The sequence below is a fragment of the Nicotiana attenuata genome, unplaced genomic scaffold (assembly GCF_001879085.1).
Source record: "Nicotiana attenuata strain UT unplaced genomic scaffold, NIATTr2, whole genome shotgun sequence".
In the NCBI taxonomy this organism is placed as follows: domain Eukaryota; kingdom Viridiplantae; phylum Streptophyta; class Magnoliopsida; order Solanales; family Solanaceae; genus Nicotiana; species Nicotiana attenuata.
In genome coordinates this window covers 165,436-182,154 of record NW_017671164.1, presented here as the reverse complement: position 1 = coordinate 182,154, position 16,719 = coordinate 165,436, and the positions used below count along the sequence as shown (strand labels likewise).

The 16,719-nt window shown below is 36.1% G+C and overlaps 1 protein-coding gene across 1 annotated transcript; it reads left to right on the top strand.

Moving 5' to 3' along the window:
- Positions 1–1,353: 1,353 nt before the first annotated feature.
- LOC109206378 (heat shock factor-binding protein 1-like) lies at positions 1,354–5,387 on the top strand. The gene is made up of 5 exons (XM_019369207.1): positions 1,354–1,459; positions 3,289–3,342; positions 3,942–3,965; positions 4,052–4,094; positions 4,915–5,387. The coding sequence occupies exons 1-5, from the start codon at positions 1,457–1,459 to the stop codon at positions 5,055–5,057; spliced, it is 267 nt and encodes an 88-aa protein (XP_019224752.1). The 5' UTR covers positions 1,354–1,456; the 3' UTR covers positions 5,058–5,387.
- The last annotated feature ends 11,332 nt before the right edge of the window (positions 5,388–16,719 follow it).

Genomic DNA, 16,719 nt, shown 5'->3' with positions numbered 1-16,719 from the left:
ATAGAGAGAGATAGAGAATTAGAGACATATGAGAGTTTTTGAATTAAAATTGAAAGAATGAAATGAGGTATTTATAGTTATAAAATAAGGTCAAAGTGCATTTGAACAAACTTAGGGATTAAGAACCTAAATTATGGGGTAGGGGGATGTTGGGGGACTAATAGCCTGTTTGGCCAAGTTGCAAAACGCAGCTTATTTTGAGAAGTGCTTTTACTCAAAAGTACTTTTGGTGAGAAACAGTTTGTGTTTCGCTAATTAATTTGAAAAGCACTTCTGAGCAGCAATTAGTGTTTGACCAAGTTTTTAAAAACTACTTCTAAGTGTATTTTTCTCAAAAATGCTTTTCAAAAAAGTGCTTTTGGAGAGAAGCTATTTTTTCTACTTCTGCTTCTCCTTTTTTTTCTTTCAAAAGCTTGACCAAACACTTCAACTTTGAAAAAGAAAAAGAAAAAAGTACTTCTAGAATTGGAGAAGCTTGGCCAAATAGGGGGAGAAATTCAAAAATAGCCAGATTTACCACTGGTCGTTGAAAAATAGCCAAGTTTCAAAAGTCATCGAAATTTAGCCACTTTAAATCTGAGCGAAAACACTGTTCAAAATCCGGAAAAATACGCCCGCAAATTTTACAGGAGTTCCAGCATAAGTATGCTTGAACTCCCATAAATTTTACGGGAGTTCCAGCAACCGCAAATTTTACGGGAGTTCAAGCATAATTATGCTGGAACTCCCGCAAATTTTACGGGAGTTCCAGCAAGTATAATTGTCCAGTATAATATACTAGAGTTTGGAGCACTGGTGTTCCAGTCTCCCACAAATTTTACAGGAGTTAGCAAAGTATACCGGTCCAGCATAATATGCTGGAGTTCGTACACAAATGCACCAGAACTCCCGTATATTATACTGGACCGGTCCCTGTTGCAGCAAAATAGTGGTTATTTTTCATCGACTTGATAAACACTGGCTATTTTTCATTGACCAGTGTGAAAACTGGCTATACCATAATATTTTAACCAAATAGGCTATAAGGAGGCAAAAATAGCCGTTTACAATAATGGCCAAATGTTAAATTAAAAAAATAAAAATTTGGGTGCCGGTACAATACCGGTACTAAGGGTACTATTTCGGGTATCCTACCTTTATCTATTCGCTTCACCCAAATCCCTCACTCCTACCCCCAAACGGAGCGGTACGGTTCGGTACCGGTACCGGTACTTAAAGTACGGGTACCGGTAGACAGCCCTAGCTGGTCCTAATGCGGCTATTTCTGCACTTTGTCCACGAAAAAGAATACCAATGAAATTGGGTTGGGGCCCAATCCCTTTTTGGTCATTTCAAATTTGAAATTATATGGTTTCAAAATTTCGACCCTCTCCTCACAATTTCGCCATTTTTGTGTTCACCATCTCTTTTCTCTGCTCGAAAGCGATTAACCAGAAGCTTTTCTCTTGCCGAACACATGGTAAAAACTCATTTCTATATCACTTTAAATCTTCAATCTCTACAAATGCACACTCTCAATTTTGCATATCTAGCTCATTTTAGGGTTTATATATGAATCGATCCGTGAAATTTTGTGATTTCTGCTTTATATTTCGCATCGTTATCTACGTGTTGGAATATTATCAATTATAAGATAAAATTTTCAATGTTTAGTTTTCTTTATTTCTGTGTTTGTTTCTATCCAATGGACATATTACTTTATTAAATGTTCAATGTTCAATTTTGCATATCTAGCCCATTTCGGAGTACGAGAATGAGATGGACTAACTTTGAACATTTTAAGATAAAATGTTCAATGTTCAATTTTGCATACTCACTTCGGTGTACGAGAATGAAACAGACTAATTTCTGTCTCCATTTTGTTTTGTATTTATTCCATAATTTTTAAAAATAAATTTTACTTAATTAGAAACTAACTAAATAAGTTACTGGGTAACAAACTTTTAGAATTAAAATTATTTATGAAATCTGTGAAAAAGTTTTAATTGGGAAAAAATGTTTGAACTCCCAAATAGTGGTAATGCTAGCTAAAACGAAGGAGAAGGAATATCCTTTAAGAAAGAGGGGGGTGGGGGCTTGAAGTGAAGTGAAATTTTAGATATTATCCTGAGCTTCAGAGTAGAATCAGGTGTTTTATATCTTAACTCTTTTGGAATAGTTGCGAACTCGTAAAATCAGGTCTTTTATGTCTTCTCTTTTGGATTATATTGATGCTAATAGCCTAGAAGATTTTTTTACCAGTTTCATAATGGCTGTGATGCAAGCATTGCTTAGTTAATACAAATAAAAACTACTCTACTGTTTTATAGTGTTTGGCTTATAATTATACAGTTATGTGAAACAAGTGATGATGTTTGTTAGGTGGTGACTTTGTGCAAGAGGAAGTGGGAACGAACACACTTAGGGAGAGGGATATGATAGTTTTCTTTTGTAGTCAGAAATATGGACACTTGCGATTGTTTAAGGACGTGCAAAAGAAAAAGGCACCTTTATTGTGGTGATAGCTTGTTGTTTGGGGCCTACTATGCACTTCTTTTATGCCCTTATTTTGTATTCTTGCCAATTCAAGTTGGATTTTTGTGATTTCACTCATAAGCTCAAGCTTTGGCCTTTGTGCATTCGAAAACGAGTATCATGGCGAACTTTTTAGGTTGTTTAGTTGATCTTCAATCAGTAAAATTGAAGAACTAAACTGAGTAAGTAGTGCGACCATTAATCTGAATATACCATTCATTTCTGCTTAGTGCATTGAAAGTACTGCAATTTAAATTAAAACATGGTTTGTCAAGAGCTGCCTAGAACCAAATTTTGATTTACATATGAAAGGGTGTCTATAGCTTTTCTGTAGACATCATAAAGAGCTATATAAAGTACTAGGTCTGTGTGAAAACAGTTACAAGGACGCATATTGCTAATTGGTTTTTCCATTGCATTTCTGTTAGACATTAGACAATTTTGAGCTCTTCTATTAAACTTGCTAATACTACCAAATTTCTATGCCTTCATCAGCATTATCTGTGGGAAATTAAAATTACAAATTCTTCACTGTACATATTTGTATGTTAGCGTGATAAAAAATCTGACTGATTAATTAGGAGTGGGAGAGTTAAGGTATATTGTGTTCCGATATCTTCTGATTGTTCTTGCTGAAAGCTAGTTATTGTGGAAATACAGTTTTCTGGATTTTAAAAGGACTTTGCAATATGGAGGTTGAAAATTCAATTAATTTTTACCTTTCTACTTTTCTTCTGCTCCCTTCTGACCCATAGTTTCTGGATCATTTTGCAGGACGGGCATGATGCAGATAATACGAAACAAAGCACTGCTGATATGACTGTGTTTGTAAGTTTTTATGATGAATATACTGCTCTGGATTTTTCCCATTGATGTTAAACACTGAATTTTCACTCCACTATTTACTTAAATGACATTCTGGAAAGGTTTCTAGTCCATCTCAATATGCTAGCTGCTAAGTTACTGAAGCATGATTCCTTGTAAAAGTTAGGTTCCAAGGATTCATTTGGTTCAAATGTAATATTTTTGTCAGTTTGATATTTTCATCATCAATGTAGTTCTAACATGCTAGCCTGTCCCTTAAAGAACTATCTAAAATAAATGTGGTTCCATGATGTCAGGACCATGACATCTAAGCATTTATTTTATGATTAAGGAAACCTTTTTGTTATATGCCCTTTACCCACCCAATTTCTTATGTACACAATGAGTATCATAATTATTTATGTCTGGATACCAAGGTACCTTATCAACATATTGATACAATTCTTGCTGGCTGACATATTAGACACTGGGTGCCTGCCATCTCTTTATTGGCCTTATATATCGTTGTGTTGTTCACTAGAACTAACGTCATATGTGACATTACAAATAATCGCATCCATTTTGCTAGCTAACTTTTCCTTACCCGCTTTCTGCTCTTGCAGGTCCAGAATCTTCTTCAGCAAATGGTGAGCCTGCTCTCTCTGCTCCAATAGGATTCTCCCCTAGTTTTTATCATATTTATCTTCCAACTAATATTGTTTTCTCTTTGCAGCAAACCAGGTTTCAGACAATGTCTGAATCAATCATCTCAAAAAATATCCTTTTCCTATTTGTTTTTTTTTTTTTTGGTAATATATTTGTTGTTACAGGATAATAAGGAACAACTATTTGTTGTTCTTTATTATCCTGTAACTAATTGATTCTTGTTCCTAATCTACGTTGATTAGTCGCTGCACGGGTGTCATCTAATTAGTGAAGTAGGTTGTGTGTGGCATGTCATACAGCTCTTGATTTCAAGAATCCATAAATGTGCCCATAGTTGTGAGGCTCGAGGGGGTCAACAGTCAACTTTTTCTACTCCAGCTCCGTTTTCTCCTAATTTTTAAAGTTAGTAGGACTTCTGGTGATCAAAACTAAATTTATCCTTCTTTGTAGTTTCAGGAAATTTATGACAGGGATATTGCTCTAGTAACATCAAGATTTGTTTGTATGACTTCTGGTATTCACACGGAATTTAATCTTCTTTAGTTTCATGAAATTTTATGAAAGGGATATTGCACTAGTGACATCAAGATTTGGTCGTATGACCAGAATTTAGCCTTCTTTTGTTTCATGAAATTTATGAAAGAGATATTGCACTAAATACGTCAAGATACGGTTGACATAATTTCAATGTCCTACGGCAGAAAAGGCAGGTTATGTGTATCAGTGTATAGGTTTGCTTTTGTATCTCACTTTTGGTTTTCTGTCATCTCTTTTGTTTATGGTGAATATTTCTACATGATATAGTGTCCCTGTCAAATTGGTCTAAATTGGCTGTGTTGATCGTTGTTATCTCTAGTATGTTATACATAGCAGTTAAATTTTGTGAGATCAACTTGGACAAAGTCTGTTTATTCCTTGACAATGCTGCACTTGATGAGATGGGGAACCGGATTGATGAATTGGAGCAGAGCATCAACGATTTGAGAACTGAAATGGGCCAAGAAGGTTCTCCATCACCTTCGGCCGCACTGAAGTCAAAAGATGAACCAAAATCTGCTGAGGATTCTACATAAAGCAACTGACGATACATCAAGGTGGTTTATCAGAGGCAAGTTGGTCGTGTTTGTTACAATTGTTTAGCTTTAAAAGAGTGTTATCCTTTTTTGGATGCTACGCCTTTTGGTTTTGGTAGCTGTATTCTGTACCTGGATTCTCTGGTTCTCGAAAGAGAGAGACGTGTGCTATTGGTCATTGATTTGGTTATCAAAATATGTTTTTATGATAGTATATTTAAAGGGTGTATAATGAAGGGTTATATTGTTGAGATTTTAGGCCTCTTCAGACGAGGGCCAGTTTTCTTGTCAAAGCCCTATTTTGCTTTAATCTACATCGCCGATGCTTTACAGACGTAGAGAAGTTATTATTCTTCCGTGAACTAGCTGTCGTTCTTTGTCAACTTCTTCGGAATATGTCTCTTTCCCCTTTATAATGTGAGTTGGTTGAGTAGAGAAAGGTAGAAAGTAGAGTGAATAAGTATCATATTAGTACTATTAGTTTTGGTGGCATATGCTATTACTCTCTTTAAAAGGACGATGCGTAGGGATGGCAATGGGGCGGTGCGGATGTGGAGCGGTGCGGGTGTAGATACATGCGGGACGGAAACATATACGGTTGCGGGCGGGGCGGGTCAAAATAAAAACATTCCGGTACGGGTGCGGGTTCTTCAATTTTAACAAAGTTATCTACTTGGCAGAAGGCTTACATTAACAAAGTTCTAGAATTTTTTTCTCTAACACCCAACTAAACCAATCCAAACAACAACTCAAAATTTCTGTACTGATTCGTATAAGGATTTAACTTTTTTTCTTTCAAGGAGCATTCAATTGGGTCATATTAAAAATTGAAAAATCTTAGTTACTCCTAGTATGTGAAATAAAACTGAAGAAATGCAGTGAATTATTTCGGTGTTATTAATGTTGTTGTTGTTTTTATAGCGGTTTATTTGTTAGCTTTTGACATTTTAGGGCCTCATGGTATTGTTTTTTCACAAATATTTGTTGTTATTCTTCTAATTAGGGGTGTACAAATCGAACCGGAAAATCGCACCAAATCGAAAAGTCAAAGCAAACCGATTAAAAAATCCGATAAAGTTTGGTTTGATTTGGTTCGTATCGAGTAAAAAGAAGCCGAACCAAACCGACATATAAATATATAATTTTTATATATACTTTTAAGACTTTATATAGAATTTATTTTTATAAAATGTCTAGAAATATTTGGAATTCTCTTATGGGATGTAATATTTAATAGAATATGAAGTGCTCTATTTTTATTAAATTTAAATAATATGATGTATGATCACTTTCTTATCAAGTATTATTGAAATGTGACTATCTCTTTATTTTTCCATATTCATATGTCAAGATCTATTAGATTCTTATATCTTTTTCGAATTTGAAGTGGCATTTCGATAATTGAAAATTAAATAGAACATATCATTATTNTCAGTCATCATACTAATTATAGTACGAAAACTTTTTAACTGCATGATGTGAAATAACGACCTGGAGGAGCCCATTGACACCAGCTATTTTATTATCGACAAATGCCACAGCAATCATTCACAGACAAGGTCCAGTGGGTATGCTGTTCCAATTATACGAAGCTAGGTCCTATTCTCCTGCTCAGATATCGGGTCCAATTAATCCTTGTAGCTACCTTACTACTGCATCTGCATGCTGTTCAGGTTGCAATGCCGACACACTTATTTTGACCATGGTGGGTTTATGTTATCAGGGGCGTACAAACCGAACCGGAAAACCGCATCAAGCCGAAAAGTCAAACCAAACCGATTAAAAAACCCGATGAGGTTTGGTTTGATTTGGTTTGGTATTGAGTCAAAAAACCTGAACCAAATCGACATATAAATATATAATTTTTATATATACTTTTATGGCTTTATATAGAATTTTTTGTTTAAAAATGTCGAGAAATATTTGATATTCATTTCTGGGATGTAATATTATATAGAATATGAAGTGCTCCATTTTTATTAACTTTGAATAATGTGTTGTATGATCAATTTCTCATTAGGTGTAATTGAACTGCGTCAATCTCTTTGTTTTTCCATATTCATATGTCAAGATCTCTTATATTCTTATATCTTTTTCGAATTTGAAGTGGCATTTCGATAATTGAAAATTAAATAGAACATATCATTATTTAGGTATCATATTGATTTTTATATTTAATTATTAAATTCGGTTAACTTTGAAAGTATACATCAACGAAAATTTATTGTCAGACAACTAAAAAAATAACTATCATATGCTACTAAGAAGATTCTCCCATAAAAATATTTTAATAGATCATATGTTTGTCAATTTTTTCAATTTGTATTAAACATATATTTACTTATAAAAAATTTAACAAAGTAAGATTGACATATTATTCTTGTAACAAAAAACCTCGAAAACCCCGAAAAATGTGACGAAACCGAACCAATCCAAATCGATATAGTTGCTTTGCTTTGGTTTTAATAAAAAAAAGAACCAACCAAGTCCATGTACACCCCCTACTTCTAATCCTATTAGCATCGCCTATTTTCATTCCTTTGTATATAATGGTCAAGAATTTTATCCGTTTGAAATCGGAAATTTAGTATTTCTAACGAAAATATCTATTAATTGATCTTCACCAAGATTTTTTATATTTCTAACGAAAGCTTGAATCGGGTAAATTAACATATATACTTTTAACAAATATAAAAAGTTAAAAAACAAAGAGGTATTATGTTATCAAAGATTTTTGTTAAGTAACTTTTGTTGCTGTTACAGAATGAACCTAGACACTTTACACAATGAACATAGACTGTTTTTTAGTAGTGTACATAACCCATATATAGATAGCAGATTTGTAGAAATCTCTTTTATTTTCTTTCCATAGTTAGCGCCTAATGTACATGTATATATATGTATCACTATATGGAATAATACACCAATTTGATTCTTTCATACCTTGTTAATTACATGGTATCAGAGCCATACCTGTGGCTTCGCCGGAGTTGACCAAAACTTTCCGGCAGACGCGTAAGGTGCGTGTGTGGTCCATTCTCTGTCCAGCTTTGTTCTCCGAGATCAGCTTGTATTTTCGATCGATTGTTGGTTATCCTCTGATAATGTTACCTTATTTTCGTAAAGAACAGACTCCGACAAGGTTGTATTACACCAATTTTGGTCAAGTTTGAGTTCTTCTATTGTTTGGTTTGTTTTTTTGGGATACTGAAGTAGTCGTGGAATAATATTCTTGCATCTGATTGTTTGTCTTGTGAATTGGTATTTGTTGAGTCTTCCTTGTAAGACGATTTATTACAATTTGAGACTTGATATTATCTATTGGGTCTTCCCTTATCAGAAACTTTGTTGGTCTCTGATTTTATTTGATTTGGGGACAGATTTGTTTGGTTCTCTGATTTGGTTGAGTGGATTATTGGAGAGGAGTTGTGTTAAATAGATTGTTGACTTCGTGTTTACCAGAGATCTGTTTTGGTATGTTTTAGCTTTGGGGACCTCTGTTAATTTAATCGGTTTGTTATTCAAAGAAAAAATGATGGTAAAGAATAATAGTGCAACAACTCCTAGTCTAGCAATCTTGGTTTCGGATGAGTTTCTAAAATTCCTTCAAAATCATAAATCAGTTAAGAAATCTTCTTCAGTTACTGCCTTTGCTAGATCAGATAAAACATGTCTTATCACATCTTCCAATAAATAGGTGATCGATTCAGGTGCCACAAATCACATGACAGGCAATCCAAATATTTTTTCTAGCTTTCGCTAACATAAAGCACCCTCTCCAGTTACTGTAGCTGATGGATCAACTTGTAGCAGTGTTGGACCTGGGACTGTTAAACCAACTTCCTCTATTACCCTGTCATCTGTATTAAGTCTACCAAACTTGGCCTTTAACTTGATTTTTGTTAGTAAAATCACCAAAGACTTTAATTGTTGTGTTGCATTCTTTCCCGATCATTGTTTGTTTCTAGATCTTACAACAAAACAGGTTATTGGTAAAGGATATTTATCTGGTGATCTCTACATCCTTGATGAATGTGAGCCACGGTCTATTGCATGTTCTAGTGTTGTGTCTCCCTTTGAAGCACACTGTCGATTGGGACGCCCCTCTCTGCCTTTGTTGAAGAAGCTTTGTCCTCAGTTTCGGAATATTTCTTCATTGGATTGTGAGTCATGTCGATGTGCAAAACACCATCGCCTCTCGTTAAGTCCAAGGGTTAATAAACGAGTTGAGTCAGCTTTTGAGTTAGTTCATATGATGTTTAGGGACTATGTCCCGTTGTTTCCAAACTGGGCATAAGTATTTTGTCACCTTTGTAGATGATTTTTCTCGAATGACTTGGATTTACTTTATGAAGAGTCGCTCTGAAGTGTTTACTCACTTTTTTGCCTTCTGTGCTGAAATCAAAACTCAATTTAACATTTCGGTGCGTATACTAAGGAGTGATAATGCTAAAGAATACATGTCAGAGTTATTTCAGTCGTACATGAGACAACATGGTATTCTACATCAGTCTTCATGTGTTGATACACCCTCTCAAAATGGAGTAGCTGAGAGGAAGAATATAATAGGCATCTACTCGAGACAGCTCGGACACTTTTGTTCCAAATAAAGGTTCCTAAACAGTTCTGGGCTGATGCGGTCTCTATGGCTTGCTTTCTGATTAATCGCATGCCATCTACTGTGCTTGGTGGTAATGTGCCTTAAAGTGTCCTTTTTCCAAACAAGGCATTATTTCCGGTGGAACCTAAGGTATTTGAAATCACATGTTATGTTCGAGATGTTCGACCATCTGTTACCAAGTTGGATCCCAAGGCATTGAAGTGTGTTTTCCTTGGCTATTCTCGCCTTCAGAGGGGGTATCAGTGTCATTCTACTGAACTTGGCAAATATTTAGTGTGAACTGATGTGGTATTTTCAGATACTACACCATTCTTCTATGCAGCTCCCATTTCTACAAGTCAGGGGGAGGAAGATGAGTGGCTAGTATATCAAGTTACTCGTACTTTGACAGAACAACGAGATGATGTTCCTCCATCTCCTAGTTCTATCGAGCACCAATCCATTATTCTGCCTTCAGCACCTGCTCCAACTGTGTTAGCAAGACCACTAATTGTTCAAGTTTACTCGCGGAGGCAACAGACAAATGATACATGTTCAGCACCAGTTCCTTCGTCACCAGATTTGCCTCCACCTGACCCTCCGGAAAACTTTGACCTTCCAATTGCTCTTCGCAAAGGAATACGCACTTGCAAATCCACATATTCTATTGCTAATTTTGTTTCCTACAACCACTTGTCCCCTGCATCTAGATCTTTAATTGTGTCTCTAGACTCTATTTCTATACCCAAAACGGTGAAGGAGGCTTTGAATCATCCTGGATGGTCTAAAGCAATGCTTGAGGAAATACATGCCTTAGAGAAAAACCACACTTGGGATTTAGTGGATTTACCTAGTGGAAAGAAAGCAGTGGGATGCAAGTGGGTCTTCACGGTTAAAGTTAATCCCGATGGCTCTGTGGCGAGACTTAAGGCCAGACTTGTGGCTAAGGGGTATGCTCAGACTTATGGGGTGGATTATTCAGACACCTTCTCTCGGGTTGCCAAACTTACTTTTGTCCGCTTGTTTATTTCTCTAGCTGCTTCTGAGAATTGGCCTTTGCATCAATTGGATATTAAGAATGCTTTTCTTCATGGTGATCTCCGTGAAGAGGTATATATGGAGCAACCACCTGGTTTTGTTGCTCAGGGGGAGTATGTCAAGGTCTGTCATTTGAAGAAATCCTTATATGCCTTAAAGCAGAGTTCCCGGGCTTGGTTTGGTAAATTTAGTGAAGCAATTCAAGAATTTGGGCTAAAAAAGAGCAAATGTGATCATCCTGTCTTCTACAAGCAATCAACAGCTGGATCTATTCTCCTTGTTGTATATGTGGATGACATTGTTATCACAGGGAGTGATTATGCATGAATCCCTTCTCTCAAGTATTTCTTGCATACTAAGTTTCATATAAAAGACTTGGGACAACTAAAATACTTCTTGGGAGTAGAAATAACTAGAAGCAAGAAGGAAATTTTTCTATCTCAAAGAAAGTATATTCTCGACTTACTAGCAGAAACTGGTAAGCTGGCTGCCAAGCCTTGTAGTACTCCAATGGTTCCTAATTTGCATCTTATGAAAGATGATGGCGATCTATTTAATGATCCAGATACATATAGGAGGTTAGTTGGGAGATTAAACTATCTCACTGTGACTCGTCCAGATATTGCTTTTGCAGTGAGTATGGTTAGCCAGTTCATGTCCGCGCCCACAGTTAAACATTGGGAGGCTTTGGAGCTGATCCTATGTTACTTAAAAGGAGCTCCTGGACTTGGCATATTATACAGCAATCACGGTCATTCTCGCATTGAATATTTTGCAGATGCAGATTGGGCTGGATCCAAGATTGATAGAAGATCTACTACTGGTTACTGTGTATTTGTTGGTGAAAACTTGGTATCATGGAGAAGTAAGAAACAAAATGTTGTATCTAGGTCCAGTGCAGAATCCGAGTATAGAGCTATGGCACAATCAACATGTGAGATAATGTGGATACATCACCTTTTAACTGAAATTGGGTTGAAGCATCCCACTCCATCAAAACTCTGGTGTGATAATCAATCTGCACTCCATATTGCCTCAAATCCAGTGTATCATGAAAGAACCAAACATATTGAAGTTGGCTGTCATTTTATTCGTGAGAAGATTCAAGAGAACTTGATTTCCACTGGCTACGTGAAGACAGGAGAGCAACTAGCTGATTTGTTCACTAAAGCATTGAATGGCACTCGAGTTGATTACCTTTGTAACAAGCTAGGCATGATCAATATTTATGCTCCACCTTGAGGGGGAGTGTTACAGAATGAACCTAGACACTTTACACAATGAACATAGACTGTTTCTTAGTAGTATACATAACTCATATATATAGATAGCAGATTAGTAGGAATCTCTTTTATTTTCTTTCCTTAGTTAGCACCTGATGTACATGTATATATATGTATCACTACATGGAATAATACACCAATTTGATTCTTCCATACCTTGTTAATTACAATTGCATATGTGCAAGATTGAATTTTCTTTAGTATCTTATGTTCTTCATTCCATAATTGAAGTCTTCCGTAATCTTTAGAATTAATAAAAAGCACGAGTACATATAGTAAAAGTATAAAAAAAAAACCAGCCAAAAGATTAACAAAAAAAAATTGAAACTAACAAAATGAGAAAAAATCACTTATGCGGGGTAGGGGTGGGCATCGGTCGATTCGGTTCGGTTATAAATATTATCGGTTTAGCATATCGGTTATCGGTTTACAAATTTGATAAACTGATAACCGAACCGATAAGATATCGATTATTGGGTATCGGTTAATCGGTTATCGATCATTATCGGTTCGGTTATCGGTTTACCCGATAAGATAACTCAATCTAGAGTTAAGCAAAAAAGAGAAGATAATTCACTGGAGTTAAGCAAAAAAGAGAAGAATTCACATATAATATACTAAAGACTTACACTAGGAGTAACTAGTAAGGTCTATGAAGAATGAAGATGAACCAACTGAAGAGTTCGGTTGAGAACGAATAGGAGAGAATGAACTGAAGCCCTAACATTTGTATATACTTAAGGGTAAAGTCGTAATTTTATTAATTCTTATTGGGTTATCGGTTAACCCATTAACTAAATTGACAAACCGAGGCCCGAACCGATAACCCAATAGTGAAAAAATTCTAACTGTTATCGAACCATTAACCTAATAACCCGATACCGATAACCCAATAAACAATTAACAGTTCGGGTTATTAGTTTTACGGCCCGATATATGCCCAGCCCTAATGCGGGGCGGGGCGGGTGAATGCGGGTGCAACTGTTATGTGGGGCGGGGCAGGGCGGGCCGAGTTGAAATTCTGCGGGTTAAGAGAAAACCTGCCCCACACCTGTACCGCTTGCCATCCCTAACGATGTGATTATATTATGGGTTTAAGTTGCTGTGAATTTATGTAGGATTTTAGTTCTTAACTAATTGCCATCAAAAGGAAAAACTAATCGCAGTTACACAGTAAGTATGAGGGTAAAATGTGAGTTGGAAATAGATAGCTTCTTGTTCCTTTGTATAGTTTCTCGTAGCATAAAGCAAATTACTGCTACCCCGAGGCTTTGAATAGTTCATGAACCTCTAAAGGGGTGAATTTGGGCAGAGAAAAGTACTTAAATAGAGTGAAAAAAGGGGTGGATTGTGCTCGTTTCTCCTGGTTAGGTGCTGCATTCTAATTCTATTAAAATTATTCATTTTTCTTTCTAGTTTTTTAACTATATTTGCTACTATTACATAAAAATATTTGGATAAAATGTGAAAACGGAAGAGATGGTTGACAACTGTAGAGAAAAGGATGTGCGAATAAAGGAAGATGCCAAATGGGTTGGATCCAAGTTGTAAATGGGTATATAAAAGATGACAGCGACAGGATTCACTTGTGTATGTCTTGTCTGTGTAAGGAAGGGGGAAAAAAGAGAGTAACTCGTGAGTCGTTGAGGTTTGAATTTTGATGAGGATGTGATTACAACACTTGTCGTCTTGTCCCAACTACTATCAAATTAGGACTACGGAAAAGGGTTCAAAATACCCCTAAACTATTGAAAAAGGTTTAAAAATATCCTTCATTCACCTAGTGGGCTAACAATACCCCTCCATCCACTTTTTTGGTTCACTTATGCCCTTTGACCGTTAGGTCAATGCTGAATTAAAAATAATTATTATTCCTTTTGTAAAACTTAAAAAAAAAAAAATTCACAAAATATTTTCGTTTTTTTAAACTAATGCACCAGTAGTCCACTAATTTAGTAAAGTCTTCTTCTTCTTTGTTTTCCGAGTCCTGAAGGCAATCTTCGGGATATCTGGCTCCCGAATCTTCAACTGATGGTACCCTGAGCGCAAGTCAATCTTAGAAGACACATGTGCGCCCTGAAGCTGGTCAAATAGATCATCAATACGAGGCAAAGGATAACGGTTCTTCACTGTAACCTTGTTCAACTGACGATAATCGATACACATGCGCATAGAACCATCTTGTTTCTTCACAAACAAGACAGGAGCACCCCAAGGTGAAACACTGGGTCGAATAAAACCCTTACCAAGCAATTCTTGTAACTGATCCTTCAACTCCTTCAACTCAGGTGGAGCCATACGATACAGAGGAATGGAAATGGGCTGAGTGCCCGGCAACAGATCAATGCCAAAATCGATGTCTCTATCGGGCGGCATGCCCGGAAGATCAGCTAGAAACATATCAGGATAATCCCGTACCACTGGAACTGAGTCAACAGAAGGGGTATCAACACTGACATCTCTCACATAAGCTAAATACATGGCACACCTCTTCTCAACCGTACGATGAGCTTTAAGAAAAGAGATAAATCTACTGGGAGTGTGATCTGAAGTACCACTCCACTCAATACGCGGAATACCTGGCATAGCCAGCGTCACGGTCTTGGCGTGACAATCAAGAATAGCAAAATGGGGCGACAACCAGTCCATGCCCAAGATAATGTCAAAATCCACCATACCGAGTAATAATAAGTCCGCTCTGGTCTCAAAAACACGAATAGTAACCAAACATGACCGATAAACGTGGTCCACAACAAGAGAATCTCCCATAGGAGTAGAAACATAAACGGGGGCACTCAAAGAATCCCGAGGCATACCCAAATGCGGAGCAAAGTAAGAAGACACATAAGAATAAGTAGAGCCTGGATCGAATAGAACCGATGCCTCTCTGTGACAAACCAGTATAGTACCTGTGATGATGGAGTCAGAGGCAACAGTCTCAGTGCGAGCAGGAATACAATAATATCTGGCCCGGCCCCTCTCTCGAGGGCGACCTCTATCTCCCAGACCTCCACCCCTAGCCGGCTGGACAGGTGGGGTAGCAGCTGGAGCTGTGATCATGGCCTGAGAACTCTGAGGAGCACGCTGTGGCTGAGCAGTCTGTGAAGATGCACCCCTACCAAATCTAGGGCAGTCCCTAACCATGTGGCCTGTATCACCACACTCAAAACAAGCTCTGGGAGGACGCGGTGGCTGTGACTGGTTGGCACTAGGCCTGCTGGAAAACAAAGAAGAAGAAGACTTTACTAAATTAGTGGACTACTGGTGCATTAGTTTAAAAAAACGAAAATATTTTGCAAAATATTTTTTTTTAAGCTTTACAAAAAGAATAATAATTATTTTTAATTTAGCATTGACCTAACGGTCAAAGGGCATAAGTGAACCAAAAAAGTGGATGATGGGGTATTTTTAATCCAATAGGAGGATGAAGGGTATTTTTAAACCTTTTCCAATAGTTTAGGGACATTTTGAACCCTTTTCCGTTAGGACTATAGGAGAGTGTCTCTTTTTTTTTTCCCTCCCTTTTTCCTTCTCTTTATTAGGTACACACAATCAGATATTTTTTATGCTTGCCTATGCATTGATGCTGAATTGCACATTTTCATAATTTATGTTCGTCGAATTATTACTGTGTAGGATATGATCGATTTCTATGTTCCCCTTTCCGGCTATCTCTCCGTCGAAATCGGAAAATTGATAATTGTGTTGTGGTTGGCTTAAATATGTTAATTATTTCTAGAGTTTAGTCAAGAAATATATACACAGTTTTTTTACTTAAGAAAATAATTTCACTTAAGTTTTATTGAAAGAGACATAAGGCTCAATGAAATATGAATTCAACAGCCAACATTATGACATTTTAACTCTCTTTATTTTTGCAATCTTGCTGTATTTTGAAGTCATTCTTTTTCCTGCAAGCAAGGGGAAGTTCTTGGATGGAATTACAAAATTTGAGTAACTTAAGTTTCAGAAAATAACTAAATACAGTTTGGTGATTTTAGGAATGCAAATTTTGATTCTCAAAAGTATTTTCCCTACTCTCTCATATTAGGACCTCCTTAACTAACCCCTCAAAATCTTAAAATGAACATAAAATAGTTAGTACTATTATCAAAACTTAAATTAGGGACCAAATAGGTATTAGCCACATATTGTGATATAGATTCATCCGAGCTCAAGCTTCCACTTCAACCTATATATATATATATATATATATATATATATATATATATATATAGATAGATATATGTTAAATCAAACAATATAGTACTCCCTCTACCCAATTTATGGACAATGTTTTACTCGATACAAATTTTAAAAAAAAGACTTTTTGAAACTAGAAGTTTAAAACTAACCATAAATATTTGTGTGGATATAAATAAATCTCATTCAGGATAAAGTAAAAATTTTTAAAGTTAAGTTATTTCTAAATAAAAAAAGTATAATATTCTTTTTTCAAAGAGACTAAAAAGAAAAGTATGATTTCATAAACGGGGAAAGAGGGAGTAGTGAACTAGGTATTTTTAAGTAAGCCAATTATTAGAGAATTAAATGGAAACAGCAGAGCTATTAGTTGTATATTGCACATAACACATGTACTGTTCTCACATAACCTCAAAAAAGTCCAAACCTAAATGTAAGGCACATTTTGGAACAAGACAGGAATCTTCCAGTAGAAAAAGTACATTTAGATTTACTTCAAAAATCACTTACCAAGACAAATAACATCAATATTACCAAG